The sequence below is a fragment of the Camelina sativa genome, chromosome 20 (genome assembly GCF_000633955.1).
Source record: "Camelina sativa cultivar DH55 chromosome 20, Cs, whole genome shotgun sequence".
Lineage (NCBI taxonomy): Eukaryota > Viridiplantae > Streptophyta > Magnoliopsida > Brassicales > Brassicaceae > Camelina > Camelina sativa.
Genome location: NC_025704.1, coordinates 674,150 through 693,784, shown reverse-complemented (window position 1 = coordinate 693,784; position 19,635 = coordinate 674,150). Strand labels below are relative to the sequence as shown.

General features: G+C 34.8%; 4 protein-coding genes, 1 non-coding gene and 1 pseudogene across 5 annotated transcripts; 4 read left to right on the top strand and 2 right to left on the bottom strand.

The window, feature by feature from the left end:
* On the top strand, positions 964-1,765 carry LOC104768407 (annotated as a pseudogene).
* Positions 3,088-3,794, bottom strand: LOC104768406 (cyclin-dependent protein kinase inhibitor SMR3-like). Its single transcript, XM_010492391.2, has one exon. The coding sequence runs from the start codon at positions 3,657-3,659 to the stop codon at positions 3,330-3,332; it is 330 nt and encodes a 109-aa protein (XP_010490693.1). The 5' UTR covers positions 3,660-3,794; the 3' UTR covers positions 3,088-3,329.
* Positions 7,756-10,366, top strand: LOC104768404 (dol-P-Glc:Glc(2)Man(9)GlcNAc(2)-PP-Dol alpha-1,2-glucosyltransferase-like). Its single transcript, XM_010492390.2, has 8 exons — positions 7,756-8,050; positions 8,136-8,224; positions 8,335-8,671; positions 8,762-9,023; positions 9,121-9,258; positions 9,339-9,543; positions 9,630-9,772; positions 9,871-10,366. The coding sequence occupies exons 1-8, from the start codon at positions 7,961-7,963 to the stop codon at positions 10,134-10,136; spliced, it is 1,530 nt and encodes a 509-aa protein (XP_010490692.1). The 5' UTR covers positions 7,756-7,960; the 3' UTR covers positions 10,137-10,366.
* LOC104768403 (probable protein phosphatase 2C 66) lies at positions 11,236-14,022 on the bottom strand. The gene is made up of 4 exons (XM_010492389.2): positions 12,280-14,022; positions 12,083-12,196; positions 11,674-11,938; positions 11,236-11,564 (listed from the first exon to the last, which is right to left on the bottom strand). The coding sequence occupies exons 1-4, from the start codon at positions 13,843-13,845 to the stop codon at positions 11,449-11,451; spliced, it is 2,061 nt and encodes a 686-aa protein (XP_010490691.1). The 5' UTR covers positions 13,846-14,022; the 3' UTR covers positions 11,236-11,448.
* Positions 15,603-19,199, top strand: LOC104768402 (protein TRM32-like). Its single transcript, XM_010492387.2, has 5 exons — positions 15,603-15,742; positions 16,040-16,289; positions 16,512-16,600; positions 16,711-18,328; positions 18,423-19,199. The coding sequence occupies exons 2-5, from the start codon at positions 16,133-16,135 to the stop codon at positions 19,019-19,021; spliced, it is 2,463 nt and encodes an 820-aa protein (XP_010490689.1). The 5' UTR covers positions 15,603-15,742; positions 16,040-16,132; the 3' UTR covers positions 19,022-19,199.
* On the top strand, positions 19,293-19,365 carry TRNAK-CUU. Its single transcript has one exon. It is a non-coding gene; the product is annotated as a tRNA-Lys (tRNA).

The following is a 19,635-nucleotide window of genomic DNA, read 5'->3' as shown; positions in this document are numbered from 1 at the left end:
TTGGGGGGGGGGGGAGAAGCAGCCATCATTTTCACAAGACTATTTAAAAATAAAAATAATAATAATTAATAATCAAGAAACATGAGATCAAAAAAAGCGAGAACTTTACCTGAGAGATAAGCAAACTTGGTTGGATCTCGATATCGACTAGGGTTTTGATATCCCTGATTGAAAGAGAAGATACGATGATGTATACCCACGCCGCAATATATATATATATATATATTTATATAAGGTTAACAATGGGCTTTGCTTTAATGGGCCTACAGTTTGTCGGCCTCTCTTGTTTTCTTTTCTTTTTTTTTGCTTTCTAAGTTAATTAAAAAAACAAAAAATTACCTTGTTATAAGTATTTTGCCATATCCAAAATCAAAAATCTACATCAAATTTACACCAATAACCATTTTATAATAATTAATTTACCAAATTTACAACCCAAACTTAGGAATATTTTTTCGTTGTTTCTGATTAGACATAGTATTTTTTTTTTTTATATATAACAGTTCAATTTGTGTCCATATCTTTTAATTATTATGCAAAGTTTGTTGTGGAGTATGTGTAATGTCAAGTGAGGCATAAAGATTGGTATAGTCAAATACTGTATGTGTTTTCCCTGTTATGTGATCATTGGCTCTCGATTCCTGGATCTGTATCACAATTAAGAGGTGCTTCATATCTATCTACTCCGGGCTACTTCATAGGAGTTATATGGCAGGTACACATGAAATTTCTCCCTTTGCTGATCTTACCTCTCTAACAACTTAGTAGTTTCTTGATTCATTTGCTTATTGTTAGCGCTCCTATGGCTCGGCTTATATGAATACCTTAGTGTATCCACCTACCTTGATATGTATTACAAGGTCATATACACCTTTGTTAACCAATACATTCTTTGAAATAAACAGTTATACCTGAATTTTATTTTTATATAAAAGGAATAATAAGGCTAAGTCAGTTGAGGTCAAAATAAAAAATAACTGTGATTTTCTATTGGTTCATTTGGTAATCGTTTTGTTTAATGTGCAGTTCCATATTGGTTGAGGAGAGCGAAGAAGCTGCGGCCTTGTTTTAAGAAGCATATATAATAATAGCTCTAGAAAACCCTCAAGATGTGGAACAAAGCATGGCATGCGAGCTTGTGACCTTTAGTTATTACAGTAACTCAAACAGTGGGACTTAAATGATAGTCTCATAGTAGAAAGGTTCGATTAAACGAACCAGAGAGACCTAGTTATGCAATCAACGCTTTTAAAGGAGTCCAATGCCCAATTGGTCTCACATTCAACGATGCTAAAATATCAACTTTTGAAAGTAGCAAACTTCTTAAAAGTTAAAACAAAAAATAAAAGTCTCCCAAAACAATCTTTTCTTCTCAAGATACTCAGCTTAATAAAGGACCAATTCGTTGTCAGCTATAGTTGCCTCTCTAAGGACGAGGAGCACAAGAAGAAGGTTGAAGCCACGAATGCTCTTGAGAACTACGCTTACAACATGAGGAACACCATCCAGGACGAGAAGATTTGGTGAGAAGCTTCCCACAGCAGACAAGAAGAAGATCGAGGACTCGATTGAGCAGGCGATTCAGTGGCTCGAGGGTAACCAGTTGGCTGAAACTGACGAGTTTGAAGACAAGATGAAGGAGTTGGAGGGTGTTTGTAATCCGACCATCGCTAAGATGTATTAGGGAGGAGCTGCGGGAATGGACTACGATGAAGCTCCTCCTGCCTCGGGTGGTGCTGGCCCCAAGATCGAGGAAGTCGACTAAGTTGTCTCTTAAGTCATTTTTTAGTGTAAGTTTTTTTTATGATTTATCTTTTTCTATTTGAGCCAAGCAAGTAGTTCTCTGTTTGTTGTTGTTGTCTGGTGACCCTTTCTCTTTAAAACGCTTAGTGATGTTTAGTTATAACTTCTGTGTGCAGCTGATCACACACTGTTGGACAATAACATCATTGTCTATATGTTTGCCCAGGGCCTTCACTTCTTTGTTACTGGAGGCGAAAATGAAAACAAGCTCATCTTATCTTCTTATCTTCAAGGCTTTTTCGATGCTGTTGCACTTCTGAGGTGTTTGCTCTCTCTCTACATGTTCTAATGGCCTTAATTCTAGTGGCCTTATATTAATCAATATTTCATCGCTAAACACAATACTAAACAAACTATAGAGATTGTATAAATTTGTAGGAAGATAGTGAGATTGTGCTTAATGGATTGTAAGTGAGTGAAAGAGCCGGCTCTGATGGCATTCTTTTGAAACAATTTTATGTGGTCCTTCAAATTAGGCCTGTTTACGGGTCAGATATTGGAGTAAATCGGATCCGGATCAGAATAAATATATTTTGTTTTTTTTTGGTCAACCAATAAATATATTTTGTTAAAAAGGGTAAACAAATTAGTATTTAATTACTTACGAACATAGAGTTGTGTAAAATTACCTTTTTGAATCTTGATAGTAAAAACAAAAAAGTTCAGACGTAGGAGTATATTTTCAAAATTATGTATTTTTCAAAAAAAAAATGTCATAAATAATCTAATAAAAATTTGAAAGTGGATAATGTCGCATGTGAACATGTTTTGAGATAATAAATACAACTAATTAATTAGAACTACCCGAAGATACTAGCTAATTTATGTGAAAATATAATAAATACTGTACTATATTTTCACATAAATTAGCTAGAGCAATTATTCAGTTTGAGGCAAACTGAAATATTAGTATACTAGCTAATGTATGATAGACAGTAGCTTTGAAACTGAATAATGTAAATACTATATTTTCACATAAATTAGCTAGTGTTTATTATACATTATTATCTTTAGATTTATTTTATATTAAAAGAATTAAGTTTATATCAAAACTATAGAGACATGCAGTTAGCTAGATTGGTAGTAAATTACAAAAATAAAACTTAGATATGCTGATTACAAACAAAACAATGTAGAGAAATGGTCCAAAAAATTTTAAAACTATTTATAAAAATGTTTATTGCTCTCCAAAAATCAAAGATATCAAAAAATCTCAAAAAGATTAACTTATACTACTATATATACATAATACATGCATTGAAAACATAAGTTTTAATGTTGACATTGAAACGAATTTTTTTTTTTATAAATGTGAGCTTTGACTTTGTTACAGTTCTACAAATCCAAATTAAATGATACATAATTTCCTTTTATTGTTATTAGCTAATTAATTATACATAAAATAATTAACAGAAAAAAAAGGAAGAAGAAGAAGAAAAATTCAAGGATCAATTACCACCACCACACAGTCAAGAATTAGGAATGAGCAACGATCACTACCACCAATAAGGCAACAATCTTGTTCTTTATTGTTTCCGTGACTTCTTGATCCTACGGTCCAAATCCTCGAAGAACATCTCGATCTCACGGCTCAGATCAATCGGTATACGGTTAACGACATTAACCGGCGTTAATTTTCGTTTCGTACCAGAAGACCGGTTCGGTTTAGGTTTTCTCGGAGCCGGTGGGCATAACGTATACGTCACCTCCGGAATCTTGTGATCGGACGATGTTGGAGTCTTGCACCCATCTTCGTCGCTGACCGTTGGATCTTCATGATCAGGGAGATCTAACACGGGTCGGGTCTTCTCGACGTCTTCTTCTTGGATCTCCTTGACGCAGCAGATCTCTGCCATTAGACGACGACAAGTTTTAGAAAGAGATAAAGAGAGAGAGAGAGAGGAAGAAGAGAGAAGAGAGAAGAGAGAAGAGATTGCGTGCGTTGGATCGGAAGCTTGAAAGCCTCCATTTCAACTAACTAGTGATCTGTCTCCCAAGTGGCGGGATTACATAAAATAAGTTAATTTATTTGATTTTGTTTTTATTATATATGCTCATTATATACATATATACATGGATATGTCTTCCTTTTTTTGAGTAATCTAGAAAAATAACTGTCTAGTGAAAATCAACGCATTTACGAACCACAACTAACAATGCTTAATTATAACACCTATAACTATAAGATTTAGCACTACCACAATTTACAATATATATGCATGCATGCAAGAAAAATAACCAAAAAAATAATAAAATCAGGAAGATACAGAAATAAGATGATATATAGAGCTCTTAATTTTTATATATTGAAGTTTTTTAAAAGCTCTAGTAAAACTATTTACAAAAAAGCAGTTTTGTGTTTATTTAATTATTAGTACAAGAAAGCAATATTATTTCGTTGACAAAAGTAACTAGTAATACTTTTACTCTCATGTCTATGAAATTCTATAATTTATTAGTTGTTTCGATGATTTGATTAGTCTTAATGACTTTAAGAAGAATAACTAGGGATCTTGATGATCAGAAAAAAACATTCTGCTTACTACTTGAGCATTTTACATTCCTATATCTTTAAAGCACGATTTTTTTTTAATAAATGGAAAATGAACATAACGATAAAAAAAACGAAAAGGAAATAAATAATTTGTCTACAAACTTTGATGCATATCAGACGCACGTGCCTTTGCTTTGCATGGGGACCTGGCGATATATATTTTTGAAACTTCTATGTTTCTCTCATGTTTCTTCATACGATGTCGTCTATGATAAAGGGAAAAACAAAATTTCCAGTATCGTCAAAACATAATTTTCTCAGATGCTTCCTTTATCGTGCACGCAAGTATTGAATCACCAACTAATAATTGACTTCAACCGCACTAATTATTTTTGTTGATACTTGTCATTGTTTCTTTCCTTATCAGTCACGAATATATAATCTCTTTTTATTTCCTATATTTTCGAAATTTTGTTGTTGCATAACCTTTTTATTTTTTGAGGAGTTACCTAAAAAAATAAAATTCTATTAATTATTATAAATTATATATATTGACATGAAAAAACTATAAACTATAAAAATATGCTAATTTAATAAAACAATTAACATAATTAAACTTGATAAAAAAAATTTGGTGAGACAGGTAGCATTAATCCCATATAGAAAGTTAAGTGGATTTTTTTTTTAAACACTTTTAGATGTGTACCAGAAGATAAATGTATTATTAGAATATAGATATACTACACGGGTTAAAACCTTGAAATCCTACAAAAATCATATACTTTGAATACTTATATCAAATACTTGTAAAATTTTATATTTTAAAAATTAATAAAACAATAATAAAATAACAAATGAATACAATATAAATTTAAAATTTTTAAAATTAAATTATTTTCCCGCGGGTTAAATCCTAGTAGATTTCTATAACAAGAGTAAGAATGTTTTCAAGGTAAACCTTTACATGTATCGACCAGTTATTTTAATTTAACTATTTTTATTTGTTTACGGATTTATGATAGAGGACAAAACATAAGATTATTATTAAATGCAGCAATTATTCGGGGGTATGATAATGAGTACTACTAATCATATATCCTTAACATCGTGAGATCTCCAGATTTCAGACGCAACCTTTCATGTTCGAAACCAATAACAATCCACGCCGTTCAAAAATGTGCTTTTCTTTTTTCTTTCATTTTAATACTATTTGTTGTATCCATCCATCACTACTGTTGTTATTTTACTTGTTACTATTATTAATTATCATAAACATTTGAAAATATTGCCTTTTCAATAAATGAATATATGAGTGATGTATACTCGTGGAAAAATTATAACTTTGGATTCCTCGGTCGTAAAATGTGAACCACTTCAGATTTGGTAAACTTGCCGTACCTCTCTAAACGACGACCACCAGAACCACCCTCCAATTAAACAAGTTGTGGAATTATATAGATGTAAGTATATGATATTAAATTAGGGGATTAAGTATGGATTAAGTGAGTAAATTAAAAGGGTTAGCAAAGGATAATGAAAGATTTGGCGACTAGGCATGTGGTGCGATGACTACGCACATGGTTGATTATCATGTCCTCCATCTTTCACGTTTTGCTAATATACCTTTTCTTGGTTGGCTTAATAAATTTTAATATATTATTGGGTCACAAAATTAGGAGAAACAATTCTCAATTCAAGTACGAAATTTTCATAAGTGTAAATAGTACTATTAAAGGTCATGAGAGAAAGTTGCAAAACATGATCAAATAACATGTTTTCGCATTGACCATTTTATTAGTCTGAAAAATTAACAAGATTGTACAATCGAAATTCACAAACTCCTGCAAAGCATACAATATAACAAGTTAAAAATCAGACTTTCTATGCGAGACTCAAATGGTGGATATGCGAGCATGATAACTTATATGCTGTTCTATATCGCCATAAATACTCATACTAGCTTAATTTTAACCCAAAAATAAAAACCAAGAAGAGACTAAAAGCCTTATTATCCTAAACAAATAAATCTTTGTAAATTTTAAAAATGATTGTACCATATAAGAAACTTATAATCAGGGTTTCCCTTAATTGATTCAACTGATTAAAATTATATTAATGCAGAATTTTCTTTTCCTAGTTCTTACAAATACCAAGCTCGATTGTTAACGTCATCAAGTATATGTATTGATATATGTATATATATAATAATTCAAAGAGGGTGGTTTCTCTCGCTTTTTATATAGCAAAGGTGGTTTGCTTTTTTTTACACATGTGGAGAGGTAAGAAAATGAGATACTTTATGACATCAACGAATGCTGCTTAGACATATTTGAATCAAATCCCACATGCAAATTTTGGGACCATTTCTTTTGCTTGTTTTTTTACCCACTCTATCCAATGATCATCATCAGTAACAAACTATTATTCACCTCGCTAAACTACTTAGTGCCTTAGTGGAAGTTGAAACCTTACTTTAATCATAAAACCCCCTCTAAATAATCAGTAAGTGTAAGATCACGGTGAATTTATGCAATTTAATAGTGTTATTTTTTTTTTTGAAAAAGCATTTAATAGTGTTATTGAGGTCTTCATTTGTAAGCAAACGAGAAAACAGCTTTTACTTATGGAGTTTACCTCAAAAAAGTACTAGTAATATAAACTAAAGTCAAAACATATATGGTATAGTAAAATTAAGATAAAGGTTGGGATCTGGGTCAAGAGATGCTTTCAAAAGCTTTACTTGTGATTCCCACAATCCCACATCTTTTAATAAAAATCGCCTTTGCAGTGTATATTCTGAAGGACACGAGACAGCTTTGTTGTCTATTTGTGTAGGACATGCTTAGTCTAATAAATTATAATGGACCATTTGTCTGAGAGAAAATTCTCACGGAAGTTACATACTGTTTACATGAGTTGTGGAATTTTGTGTTGCAAGTCGCACATGCATATTAATTTTTGGTTTAATTATGAATTTGCTAGCCGCAAAGAGTTTCAAACTCAATTTGATACGGTTAAATTTGTAGACTTAAAACTAAAAACAACTCGATAACTAAACTCTTAATACATATATGAACTAAGATGTGAAATTATGTCGAAATAATCTGATGATTTTAGAATATCGTTTTCGTTATAAAGTAATGCATGCAAACTCATTCGAAGTCATATCGATATCAGCTGGGCATTATTACCAAAAAAATAATAATAATGACACACACAGCTTTGCAATGCTTATATCAATTATAAAGTTGATAATTGATCTACGACGAGTACTGAAATTGACAAAATATTAAAGCGGAATAATTCACCAAAAGTTTTGGGTCCCAAAAGGTTTTATGAAAACAATGAGGTCTAATAGCAATATCCTACTTTTCAAGGTACGAGAATTATAAATATATCTAAATACAAGGCTTTCTCGTTACATCTAACTTGGGCTTTTACTAAAAGCCCAATATTAAAATGTTGACTTCGATTTTGACTCCTCCTCCTCCCGAGTTTTTTCACCGACGAAACCTCACCGTCACCGTCTTCTTCAGTTCACTTAATACCTTTTTCCGGGAACATTCGATTTCCGTTGTGGATTATTCATTAGGGCACAAAAACCCATGGTTGATCCGCGAATGTAAATCGGATTGATTCGTTATCGGTGATTTAGAGGAAACTATGGGGAAATTAGCCGTTGCAGCTATAACGAGCTTATGGGTAATTCCAATGTCGATCATCGTCAATCACATTGTTCCTGAACCCTACATGGTAAAAATATCCCCTTTTTAGAATTTGGGTTCTTCAATTTATCTCTCTGATTTGTTTTGATGACTACATCTGTTGAATTTTGCAGGACGAAATATTCCATGTGCCTCAAGCTCAGCAGTACTGTAATGGGAATTTTAGAAGCTGGGATCCAATGATCACTACCCCACCTGGATTGTAATACCCTCTTCTTGAATCATTATCATATAATTTCTCAAGTAGTGTCACCTTTAAAGTCTGGATTTTTTTCACTTGTGTTTTGTGATTTGGGAATGTTGATATTGCAGGTACTATCTTTCACTAGTACATGTTGCTAATTTGTTTCCAGGGATGTTGTTGATGAAAAATACTACTCAGTCCTTTGCAGAAGCTTGTTCTACGTCTGTCCTACGGTCTTCAAATGCTGTTTTTGCAGTGTTGTGTGGAGTTCTAGTGTATGAGATAATCAGATTCTTGGGGCCAAATCTCAGTGATAGAAAAGTAACTTTTATGGCGGTAGTTATGTCGTTTTACCCTCTCCATTGGTTCTTCACTTTCCTCTACTATACAGATGTTGCTTCTCTAACTGCAGTTCTTGCCATGTACCTCGCTTGTTTGAAGAAAAGATATATGCTCAGTGCATTGGTAAGTAATTTGAAGCAAATTGGTATTGACTCTGTTAGATCTTAGAGTTACTAGTATGTAGGCGAATTTATTACGGGTTTGTTCTTGCAGTTTGGCACTTTAGCAGTTTTTATCCGACAAACAAATGTAGTGTGGATGCTTTTCGTTGCTTGCTCAGGTGTTATAGACTTCATTCTTGACTCGACGAGGCAGAAAGAGAAAGAAAAAGTAAATCAAGATTTGCATCAGGCGAGTGATATGAAAGGAACAACTCTGAGATCAAATCTTAGAAAAAGAAAACCTGATAGCAGTTCAGACGCTTCAGACCGTTCTAACCACGTTAAAACTGTTTCTTTTGCAGAGGATACGTCAGGTACGCTGGTTTACATGTTTTGTTTTAAGTTTGGAAAAGTTATAGCTAAGTGTAAATGTTCCTCATCTCTTACAAAATCGAAGGTTATTAAATGCAGGCCTACTCTATGATGCTTATGCTGTACTCTCAGCATCTTGGAATATGAAATGGAGTCTTTTGGTCAAGTTTAGCCCTTTTATCGTCGTTGTGGTACTGTTCGGTATTTTTATCCTCTGGAATGGGGGTATAGTCCTCGGTATGTCAATTCAGTTTACATATTTCGTTGAAATGGAACTTTATGAGTCTCTTTACTGATCCAACACCTCAAATTCACAGGTGCAAAAGAGGCTCATGTAGTTTCACTGCATTTTGCGCAGATAATGTATTTTAGTCTGGTCTCTGCTCTTTTCACTGCTCCCCTACACTTCTCAGTAGTTCAACTGAGAAATCTGTTTCAAAAACTCCATAGAAATTGGCCCTTAAGCCTGCTACTTAGCCTTGTAGCTCTAATTGCCGGATTCTCCTCTGTACACTTTTTCAGGTTCGGTTTCTTGACTCCTCTGAAAACGTCTTAAGCTCTTCTACTATAAACCCTCACTCTCTTTCTTTTCTGAAAATTATTTGTAGCTTGGCTCATCCATATCTTCTAGCGGATAATCGCCATTATCCCTTCTATCTATGGAGAAAGATTATCAACTTTCATTGGTCAATGAAGTACCTGTTAGTCCCGGTTTACGTCTATTCTTGGTTCTCAATCCTAACTCTATTAGGTATGTTAAAACCGTTTCTTGTAGTATAATGTGATTCTTTACTTTTTCCCTATTTCTTTTGCATTGTGAACCTGACTTCTTTGTCCTCAACTCTATAGCTAAAACTCGAAGGCAGATATGGGTATTGGTCTATTTCTTAGCTACGTGCGCTGTTCTTGCTCCTACGCCATTGATCGAGTTCAGATATTACACCATTCCGTTTTACCTCTTCATGCTTCACTCCTGTGTCAGAAACAGCGGCTTGGCCTCTTGGCTTCTCATCGGAACTATTTTTGTCTCTGTTAATGTGTTTACAATGGCAATGTTCTTGTTTAGACCGTTTAAGTGGAGCCATGAAGATGGTGTCCAGAGGTTTATATGGTGAGTTCAGTATGTTGTTATATAAAACTTCAGTGTAAGGTTTCTTTGGTAAAACCGATTACAACAGTTCCGCATTATCTGGCTATAGTTTATTTTGGTTCTTCTATACTGTATAGCCACATGGCAAAAACAACATATGTAACGGTAAAGTATGTAATAGTCATCGAATTAGGAAAGTGGTTGGTTAATGTGAGAATTTAGGCGAGTCAATGTGGAAGAGAATTTCCAAAGTCATGGGAACGAGTCTTTTGAGATCTGTTTATGAATAGATTACACCGGAATATTAGGAACTCAAATGTCTTTTGATACAGTCCTAATGTTTTAGTAGTTTTACCAAACTTAGAAAAACAGGAGAAAGATATTTTGAAATTAAGTAAAGTTAAGTAGTTAACCCTGTTCTGTTCAAATTATATTCATTATTAAAACAAATAATTTTTAGACCGTTATATAAATTTGCAGGTCGACGACAATGATGATAATCGCAATAATCCTTTATATAACCGTGACTGATGAACAAAATAGTGAATCTGATAACATTTTAAGTTAGAGTATGAGTAAACTATTTTCTCAAAGTGACTAATATTTGGAAAAGTAACATTTTGTAATTTCCAGAAAAAACAACAAAAAGTGTCGTTTGTGAAAGTAAAAGAAGATTGACTGGAAAGTCTAGAGGAAAAAAAAATGAAAATTCAAATCTGTGAGTAAAAATGGATAAGTTGATAAAATATTATGTCAAACGAGAGTTTTATCTAATCATTGACATGTTGTGTCCAAAACGCGTCTTTCGACTTTTTCAGATTGAAACAAATGACAACCATTAGAGGTTAGAAACTTAGAGTTTACAGGCTTTTTGAATAGTTTGAATCTTATAATAAAGTTTCTAAAGGAATATATAAATTGAATATTAGACTTTTGATATGTGGAAGTACTTTCTGAAAAGGACTTGCAATTTTTGTTCGATGTGTAATAATCGTGGGTTGGCTCAAAATTAACTATAGAGTATGCCTCTTTTCAAAATAATATTGACATTAAGATCTTCTACATTTTAACGTGTTAGAAACTAATAAATGGATTTGATATACATACAAAAATACAATGAGTAAAACTCCAAATAACCCAAAAAGCAAAAGGTATGAAAATATGTATGCCAATTTGGTGTATTTTCACTAAACTATATTATATAGGTAACATAGATACAACATATGAAAAAATTATGAGAATAAAATCTTTAAATCGGAAAAAAAAAATCAAGCCGAGTTATTGTAATTAGTTCTTCAATATATTCAAATTCATGAATAAAAACAACAGTAATATATTCACATTGATGATCTCCATATTCTTCCTTCAAGTGAGATCACTATCACAGAGACATCATCGTGATACCTCCGACGATCTCCTTGTGGTATCTCCAACAATTCATGAAAATCCATACCTAAAATGAAACAAAAAACAAACAAAGATAAGAATTCAACAATTAATATTCAGAAGTTTGGCTTTTTTTTTTAATGCATGTGAGGAAAAAATATATTTTATTTTCTTACCAAACTTGTTGGCAGCACGAAGGAGAACTTCTTGGATTAAGTGTTGAGCCGGATCGCCTTCAGGAAAAGCAGATATGAAAGATTCAACCTCGAAGATGGCTTCTTGGTTTGAGAAATATTCATACAATCCATCAGAAGAGAGGATCAGGAATTTGTCACGTGACGTTAGCTTGTGGTGACATAGTGATGGAGAACATGTAATGTATGGTGATGTCCCAATGTAGTCTATCCTGAACATCTCTAAAAGTGCATCGTTCCATTTAGGCTGTGCGGGAAAATAATTGATGAACAATTAGATTATCAAACTACGTTTTGGTACGACATGAGTAACATGGGATCTACGTTAACACATAGTATGAGTTGAAAACACATGAAATTTAACGTTTACAATCTTGAGTGATCTTATTACCTGTTTGAGAAATCCAGCTCCAAATGCACGAGTGACCTTAAGGTAACCTTTAACTCTATCATTCTCTACTGCACAATCATCTTCAGGATGTTCCCTCTTGATTCTTTTTACTTCCTGTACTCATAAACACAAAACCCCATCAGTCTCCCTCATTTCAATTAAAACAAAAACACAAAACTTTGTGATTTTTTGTCTACCTCTTCAATTCTTGTGCTATGTTCCATGTTAAGCTGTAAAGGAACCAAAGTATTACGCATGGCTCCATTCGTCAAAATTTCACGATCTTCTAATGAACTATCTTCCTTAATTCTCTCCAACTCCTTTTGCCTTTTTTTCCCGGTGGCTAAATTAGGTTTCCGGCCTAAAACTGCTCGACTATCTCCGACATTCATCACATATACATCTTCTCCTTTCATCAATGTCACGAGAACACAAGATCCCATCAATGCCAGTTCTGGATTCTCTTGGACCATTTGATCAGCTAGCTCTAGGTACGCATCTTCAGTTTTCCTCAGCGCTTGTAAAAGAGCTTTAAGAACATCTTTATGGTTTGTCGTCGTCGAGTTTGATCCTTTCTGATCACATTTGTTATCAGGTTTGGTCTTGTTGTTTGACTTATTCTCCCATTCACATCTCCATTTCACACTCTTCTCTTGGTTTCTTGCACCGGAAGCAACTACATCATCACTGTTCACCTCAGGACAATTCTCTTTTCCCGAATCAGAATCTTCCTCATCGGAACATTTTCCCATCCGGGTCTCGCCGTTTTCTCCAAAAGACCTAACCTTTTCGTCCTTCCGAAGTAACCCATCAAGCTCCTTTTGCACGGCGGTGTATAGATTGTTGAGGAGATAATCCGGCGCATCTGGACCACTGAATCCGTCGTAGATTCCGACAAAGACCCATCCGTTGTCTTCAGATACAACCACGTGTACACGATCCTCCCCTGCTTTCCCCTGAGCCCACTCAACATCCAAAACAGAGTCAGTACTCTGTTTTCCATCTTCTTCTTCAAGATCAGATTTAGGGTTTTCGTGACTTCTTGAGGAACTGATCACATGTTCATGATGATGATGATGATGATCAGACTCTGACGAATCAGAACCGTTGATCGGCTCGATCACACTCTTCTTCAAGCGAGGTTTATTGTTGGAGATTAGACTCGTGAATAGTGTTTTGAATGTTACAAAGCTCTTCTTCGATTTGTGTTTTTTCGTTGAAGCTACTTTTCTTCTCACCTTCTTCGGCTTCTCTTTCTCAGTCTTCTTAGTGGGCTCGATCGGACCCGAATACAACCCGCTTTCGATCGGGCCCGATAAGAACCGCCGCTCAAACGGAGCTGACCCGTGACCCGTTTCGTTGACAATCGGACCCGATTGCCACGTGGTGCCACGCGGCACTGGCTGGAGAGGGAGAGAGGCGAAATTACCGGAGCTCTCGAAAGCGGAGGCGGAGACGGCGGAGCTGTACTGACAATCTGAATCAGAAGATAACGCTCCGGAGAGCGCCGTTGAAGGATTTGCGCTGACAGAAGCGCCGGAGATTGAACGGAAGGTGGTGGTGGTGGTTTCAAGAATAGGTTCTGATCGGAGAGGAATCTCCGGCGAAGGAGAAGGTAATACTACACCGGTGAGATCCGGTCTTATGTAGCAGAAAGAGTGGCCAAGACCGTCGTGAACAAGAGACACGTCGTACCGTCGGGAAATTTCTCCGGCGACGGTTCCTGTACAGCAACCGGTCAAGGTGGTGACTCCATTCCCCATAAGTTGAAGAGGATTTAAAGAGATTTAGAAATCTGAAACGATGTCGTTTTTTCTCTAGCCACTTGAATTGGCGTCGTTCATAAAGAGGAGATGGTGTGTGAATGAGTTTTGGTTAAATTTATGTTGGGAAGTTGGAACCAAATGAAGAAGATGAAGAAGAAGAGACAGAGTCACAATATAGAGAGATAGAGAGAGAAAAAGAGAAGAGTTGACTTTGAGAAGTTTATTCTTTGGGATTGGTTTGTTTTTTATTCTAATGGTTAGTGGAATTAGTAAAATTATTAGAATACTATAAAAATACTTTTGGCAAAAAGCTTTTTCTATACTAAATAAATACGAATCTAAATAGGTTAGTTTGATTATAGCTGAGATTTTAATTTGTGTTTGTTTCTTTTTCAGTTTTGGTTCAGATTTTTTGTTTGTTTTAAATGAAATCCAAATTGAGAAGATTTGTTTTTTTCTTAGGGTTGGAACATCTTTAAATTTTCATTCAAACCCAAGATGAGAAATTCAAAGCCTGTGTGGTAACATTCTGATTCGGGAATCGCGAATGCCCTATCCGATTTGGTTTGACTAAACCAACGTGCAATATTAAAGAGAGAAAAAAATACTAATTTTAATGTATATAAAAGTCTTTTTTTCTATTTTTAAAAAGATGTTTTTTGTACGAAGGAGTTGACTTTGTGAGGAAGAGTGTGGTGGTTTTGTAAGATAGATTAGAAAAAAAAAAAAAGAGTAATTTAAAGTAGTAATGGCAAAAAGTCAAATGACTTGATAATGTGTTGAAACCCCAAAAAAGAATACAATTTTGGAAAGGAAAATAGGAAATACGTTACTTGTGTTATCACTACGTGGTAAAAAATGGAAAACCCTCCATATTTTACGGGGGAAAAAAAAACAAGTTTTAGTTTCTTTCTGAATGATGTAAACAAATTTTAAAATAACATCTTGAATACACACCCACACAATTTGCGAACAAAAGATCCATAAATCCATTACAGAAGTTACGTGTAAACTGTAATATATTTGCGACGAATTTAAAATTGAAATTTTTAGCACTCAATAATATTCTTTCTGTTTCATAATAAGCTTTATTTTGATATTTTACCCACAAATTAAGAAAACATATTAAAATATTTTTTATACCCTTAAAATTGAAATTGATTCTTGATATTTTTCAATGAATATGAGATTAAAGTTGGAAATTTATGCTTAATTTTATATTGAAAATCTAAAATGACACTTATTTTGAAACAAAAAAATTAGGCTAAAATGACACTCTTTATGAAACAGATGAGTAAATCATAAAAATTGTTGAATTATTTTTAGTTACGTTGATTCATGGCGGTTACTGACAAATTAATATAATACCAGTTTTACATTTATCACACAAAAAAAAAAAAACAATACAAGTAACGCATAATACGAATGAACATTTTATTGTAGAACATCTAGGCACATACAATTGTTAACGTACATGTAATCTGATTACATAAATTATACGAATGAGTTGAGTTTAAATTAAAGTCCCTTCCTTACTCTGATGTCTTTTACTAAAAAACATGAGACTAATTGTGAGATTCATAAACTAAAGCAAAATCAGTAGCTATATGAAAAGGGCCTTAAACTCTAAATGGGCTATATGAAGTATTGGGCCACATATTATCTGATTGGAGAGTTTAATAATATACATAAACAATAAATAAAAAATTGGCGAAACGGCAAAATTCTCAAAGAAAAGTTCATGTTACGCACGGCTTGGTGGGTGGTTGGTTCTTCTGCTTTTCTCTTTCCCCTCTCTGTCTACCCCGCAATGGCTACGGCGAGAACGACCAAGAAGAACATGATGATGCTCCATACAACAATTCCAGAAACATGTCATCACCTCCTCCACTAGGTAACCCACATTTAACTCCGTTTCCTTCATGTGTTGAATTTTACGTTACGCCCGTTTTGTTTTTGGGATCCTACGTTTTTTTTTATTTTAAAACTACGGAACGAATTCAGATCATCATACTTGTCTTCGAATTTGAAATTATACATGTTATGCTTTACCCTAATCGGTTCATCAACAACATTCACAATCTGGGTAATGTAAACGTTGATCTATAAGTCAAATACTCAATACAAATCTCTCACCTTAAAAAAGGCTCATACTTTTTGGAAACTCTTGTTCTGTTTTTCCTTTTTGCAGGAAAAGGATGTGTTATGTTTTGATTTCAGGTTCGATAAACTTGTCGCTTGAGTGAGTTTTTTATTTTAATTTATTTCACACAACTCAACAACAATGGGGAAGAACTTGCGTCACAAAGTAACTTGCTCCCCAATCCAAAACCACCCTGGATTCATGTGGGGACTTTTTGACATTCTCAAACACAACCATTGGCGTTACATCAAGAAACGCCTTCCTCACAAACGACCCATTTGCAGAAGAAATCCTCCTGGTAATTAAACATTACTTGGCTCCCACTTTTAGAAATGTTTTGGTTAGGTTGGATTTCTTGAATCGAACTTTTGCTAATGCCATGGTTCTGTTTGATGTTCCCAGCTCCTCTGTACATATGTTTAGCTTTCATAATCTCATGAGCATAATGAGATTTCTATAACTGTTGTCTATATCTTCTGTTACATTTTTGATCTTTTTTACTATTTTCTGATTTCATCAGGAACAAAAAACGAAGTAAACAACACAATACCATCACCAGATGGTAATATTCCCCTATCCAAGTGCAAGGTGGAAGATAAAACAGATGTAGTAAGTTGATCCAAACTGATATATGCATTTGTATAGTATCAGAGTCACTCTTAAATCACAAAGGCAGATCCCTTATTAACTATCTCACCCATCTGTTTCAATTCCTTCAGGAATCTGGGCAAATACCAAAGAAGCCTAGTAATTCTTCAGTAAAGTCCAAAGAGTCTAACTCAGGGGAGAAAACTAAAAAGAAACATACTTCAGAGGAGAAGTCCAAGAAAATTAATTCAGAAGAGAGGTCTAGGAAAACACATTCTGAAATCAAAAGGTCTGTGAAAGCTTTGATCAAAGCACTTGTAACAGAGGACAAGTCTAAGAGGAAAGGTCGTCATCACAGAAGCTCCACTTACCCTGTCCAGTCAAATCCAAAAGAGAAGGAGTCATTGAGTGAGGTTGACCCTTCAGATAAGACTTCATCATCAAACAGTGATGATCGTAACCGAGTCTTTAACAAGTCGGTTGGCATTTCACCCGCGATTGGCTCCTTGAACCCGCTTTATCTCATGTCTGAGGAATCAAGCAACAGTGACAGTGAAGATTTTAGGGTAGAGAACAACATTACAGTTGATGATACTACTGATGGAAGTAAATCAGATTTTGATGAAAAAGATTCCAAGAATAAGGAGAAAAGCAACGAGGAAGATGCTTGGTTTGACCCAAAGATGAGTAATACCAAGGACTTCTCAGAGAATGAGGATGATACTTCACCTAGACGGTCAAAAGCATGTCTTGATGCTCTCAATCTGATACACATGAATAGAAACTTCTTGTTAAAAGTATTGCAGGATCCAGGTTCTCCTCTAGCCAGACATTTCCAAAGCCAACAGTCTTTTAGTTCCAAAACAATGAGTAAAGCTGGATCCTTTCCTATTCATGGTAGCAACAGAGAGGATCATAATAACGGGTTTGAATTGGTGGGAGACATTGATAAAAAACCAACATCTCCTTCCATTGCTGCAGAACACAGAGCTGATGAAGATACATATGGTTCTGGTTATGCAAGGAAGCGAGGAAAGAACCAAGTGGTGATCAAACGTTTCAAGGATCTAAGACAGAAGATAAAGCATGTGATTAACGAGAACAAGAACGAGAAACACCGTATCACTATGGATGCTGTGTTAGACAAAGTACCTCGAAAGTATGGTTTTTCGAAAGATTTGAGACACGACATTTTCTCACACTTGAGAGGAAGCTCTGCAACTAAGCACAACAACAAAGCAGAAGGCGTGAAACTGAAGCAAATAACGAGAGCTTCGTCGCTGTGTGGATCGCTTGACAGATACCTTCAGCTGTATGAATGTAGCTTCCAAAGAGATGGGAAGAACAGTAATAACAATTCAGAGAAATCAAAAGTGGAGTCTGAGGAATCAGCGTTGCCTTCTAAGAGAACTCCTAAATTCTTGGGAAGGATACTTTCGTTACCTGAAATGAAATCTTATTCTTTGAAGATTGATGACTTTATTGTCCAACCGATCGAGGAAGAACAAGATGGCTTGGACAACATTTCAGAGATCTCAGAACATCACTCTGAGTCTTCAGAACACGAAGAAACACTTCAACAAACACTGGATGCTTCTGAGGATGCACCCATTGACGCAGAAAACATTACTTCAATGATCGAGACAGGACAAGACAGAGAAATCTCTATGTTCCAGTCCGAACCTGAAACAAGATCCTTAAAAGAATCATCAGAAGAAAGCACTGATGATGTTTTTGACATCCCTCGAGGTATGTACTGTTTATAATCTTTAATCAATCATTACTCCATATCAAAGTTTTTTTTTCGATAAAATTGACAAAGTTTTTTTTTTTGTGTGTACAGAGCAAGAAACAGATACAGAGACCGTCTCAATAAGCAAACAACTAGACGAAGTCCTCAACATAGATGCACAAGATAAATTGAAGTTCAACTATGTAAGAGACATTCTCGAGATCTCAGGTTTCAATGCACCAGAGTCTCTCTCAATGTGGCAATTAGATTACCAGCCGCTAGATCCATTAGTGTACGAAGAAGTGACAACGACAACAACAGGATGTATGTTCCAAGATCCAGAATGTTCGAGAAACGAAGAGGAAGGTGGTAACTGCAACCACTTGCTTCTCTTTGATCTAATCAACGAGGTACTAATCGAAATCTACGAAAGATCTTACCATTATTGTCCCAAACCGTTATCATCGCTATGTAAGATACATCCAATGCCGGCGGGGTATAGCGTTTTGAAAGAGGTTTGGGTTAGAATAAGCTGTTACTTGCGGTACAAGCCACACGACAAGCAAGAATCGTTTGATAAAGTTATGAGTAGGGATTTGTCAAGAGACGATGGATGGATGGATTTGCAGTTCGAGAGTGAATGTGTTGGGATTGAAGTTGAAGATTTGATCTTTGAGGAGCTTCTAGAAGAATTGCTTGTATCAGTTTAAAGGGCATTTCAAGAATCATTTCTTGATCCTTATTTTGGATTTTTTTTTTGCTTGGAGTTTAAGGTACATAAACGAGAGAAAAATGGTTTTTGTATGAATTATTGTTGTTGTTTTGTGATAAAACTTGTGTGTAGGGGAAATCATGTCTTAACATGAGTGAGGATTAAAAAAAAAACAACAGAACAATTTTGCAAGTTAGGTATGTTGTATTCAAACATAGTGTGCAATATACTATGTATAAATATATCGTTTGTGCGAAGACTAAACAAAAGCCCGTCTAGCTCAGTTGGTAGAGCGCAAGGCTCTTAACCTTGTGGTCGTGGGTTCGAGCCCCACGGTGGGCGCTTCTTTTTTTTCAAGCAATTTTGGAATTCGTAGGAAAAGAATCTTGCAAGTGTTCATTTTGACTCTTGGCAACGTGTAAACCCCGAAACTACTACATTTAATCAGTTTTGTGTGTCTTGACGTAAGTTCTCAATCACGAGAAAAGAAAGAAAAGAAAAACACAATCGTTTCATATTAGATAGTAGATACTCTTTTACTTTATATAGAACAAGACTTATCGACACACTGCATGATTCCCCTATGGATGGTTCTCCTGTTTTCAGCATTAC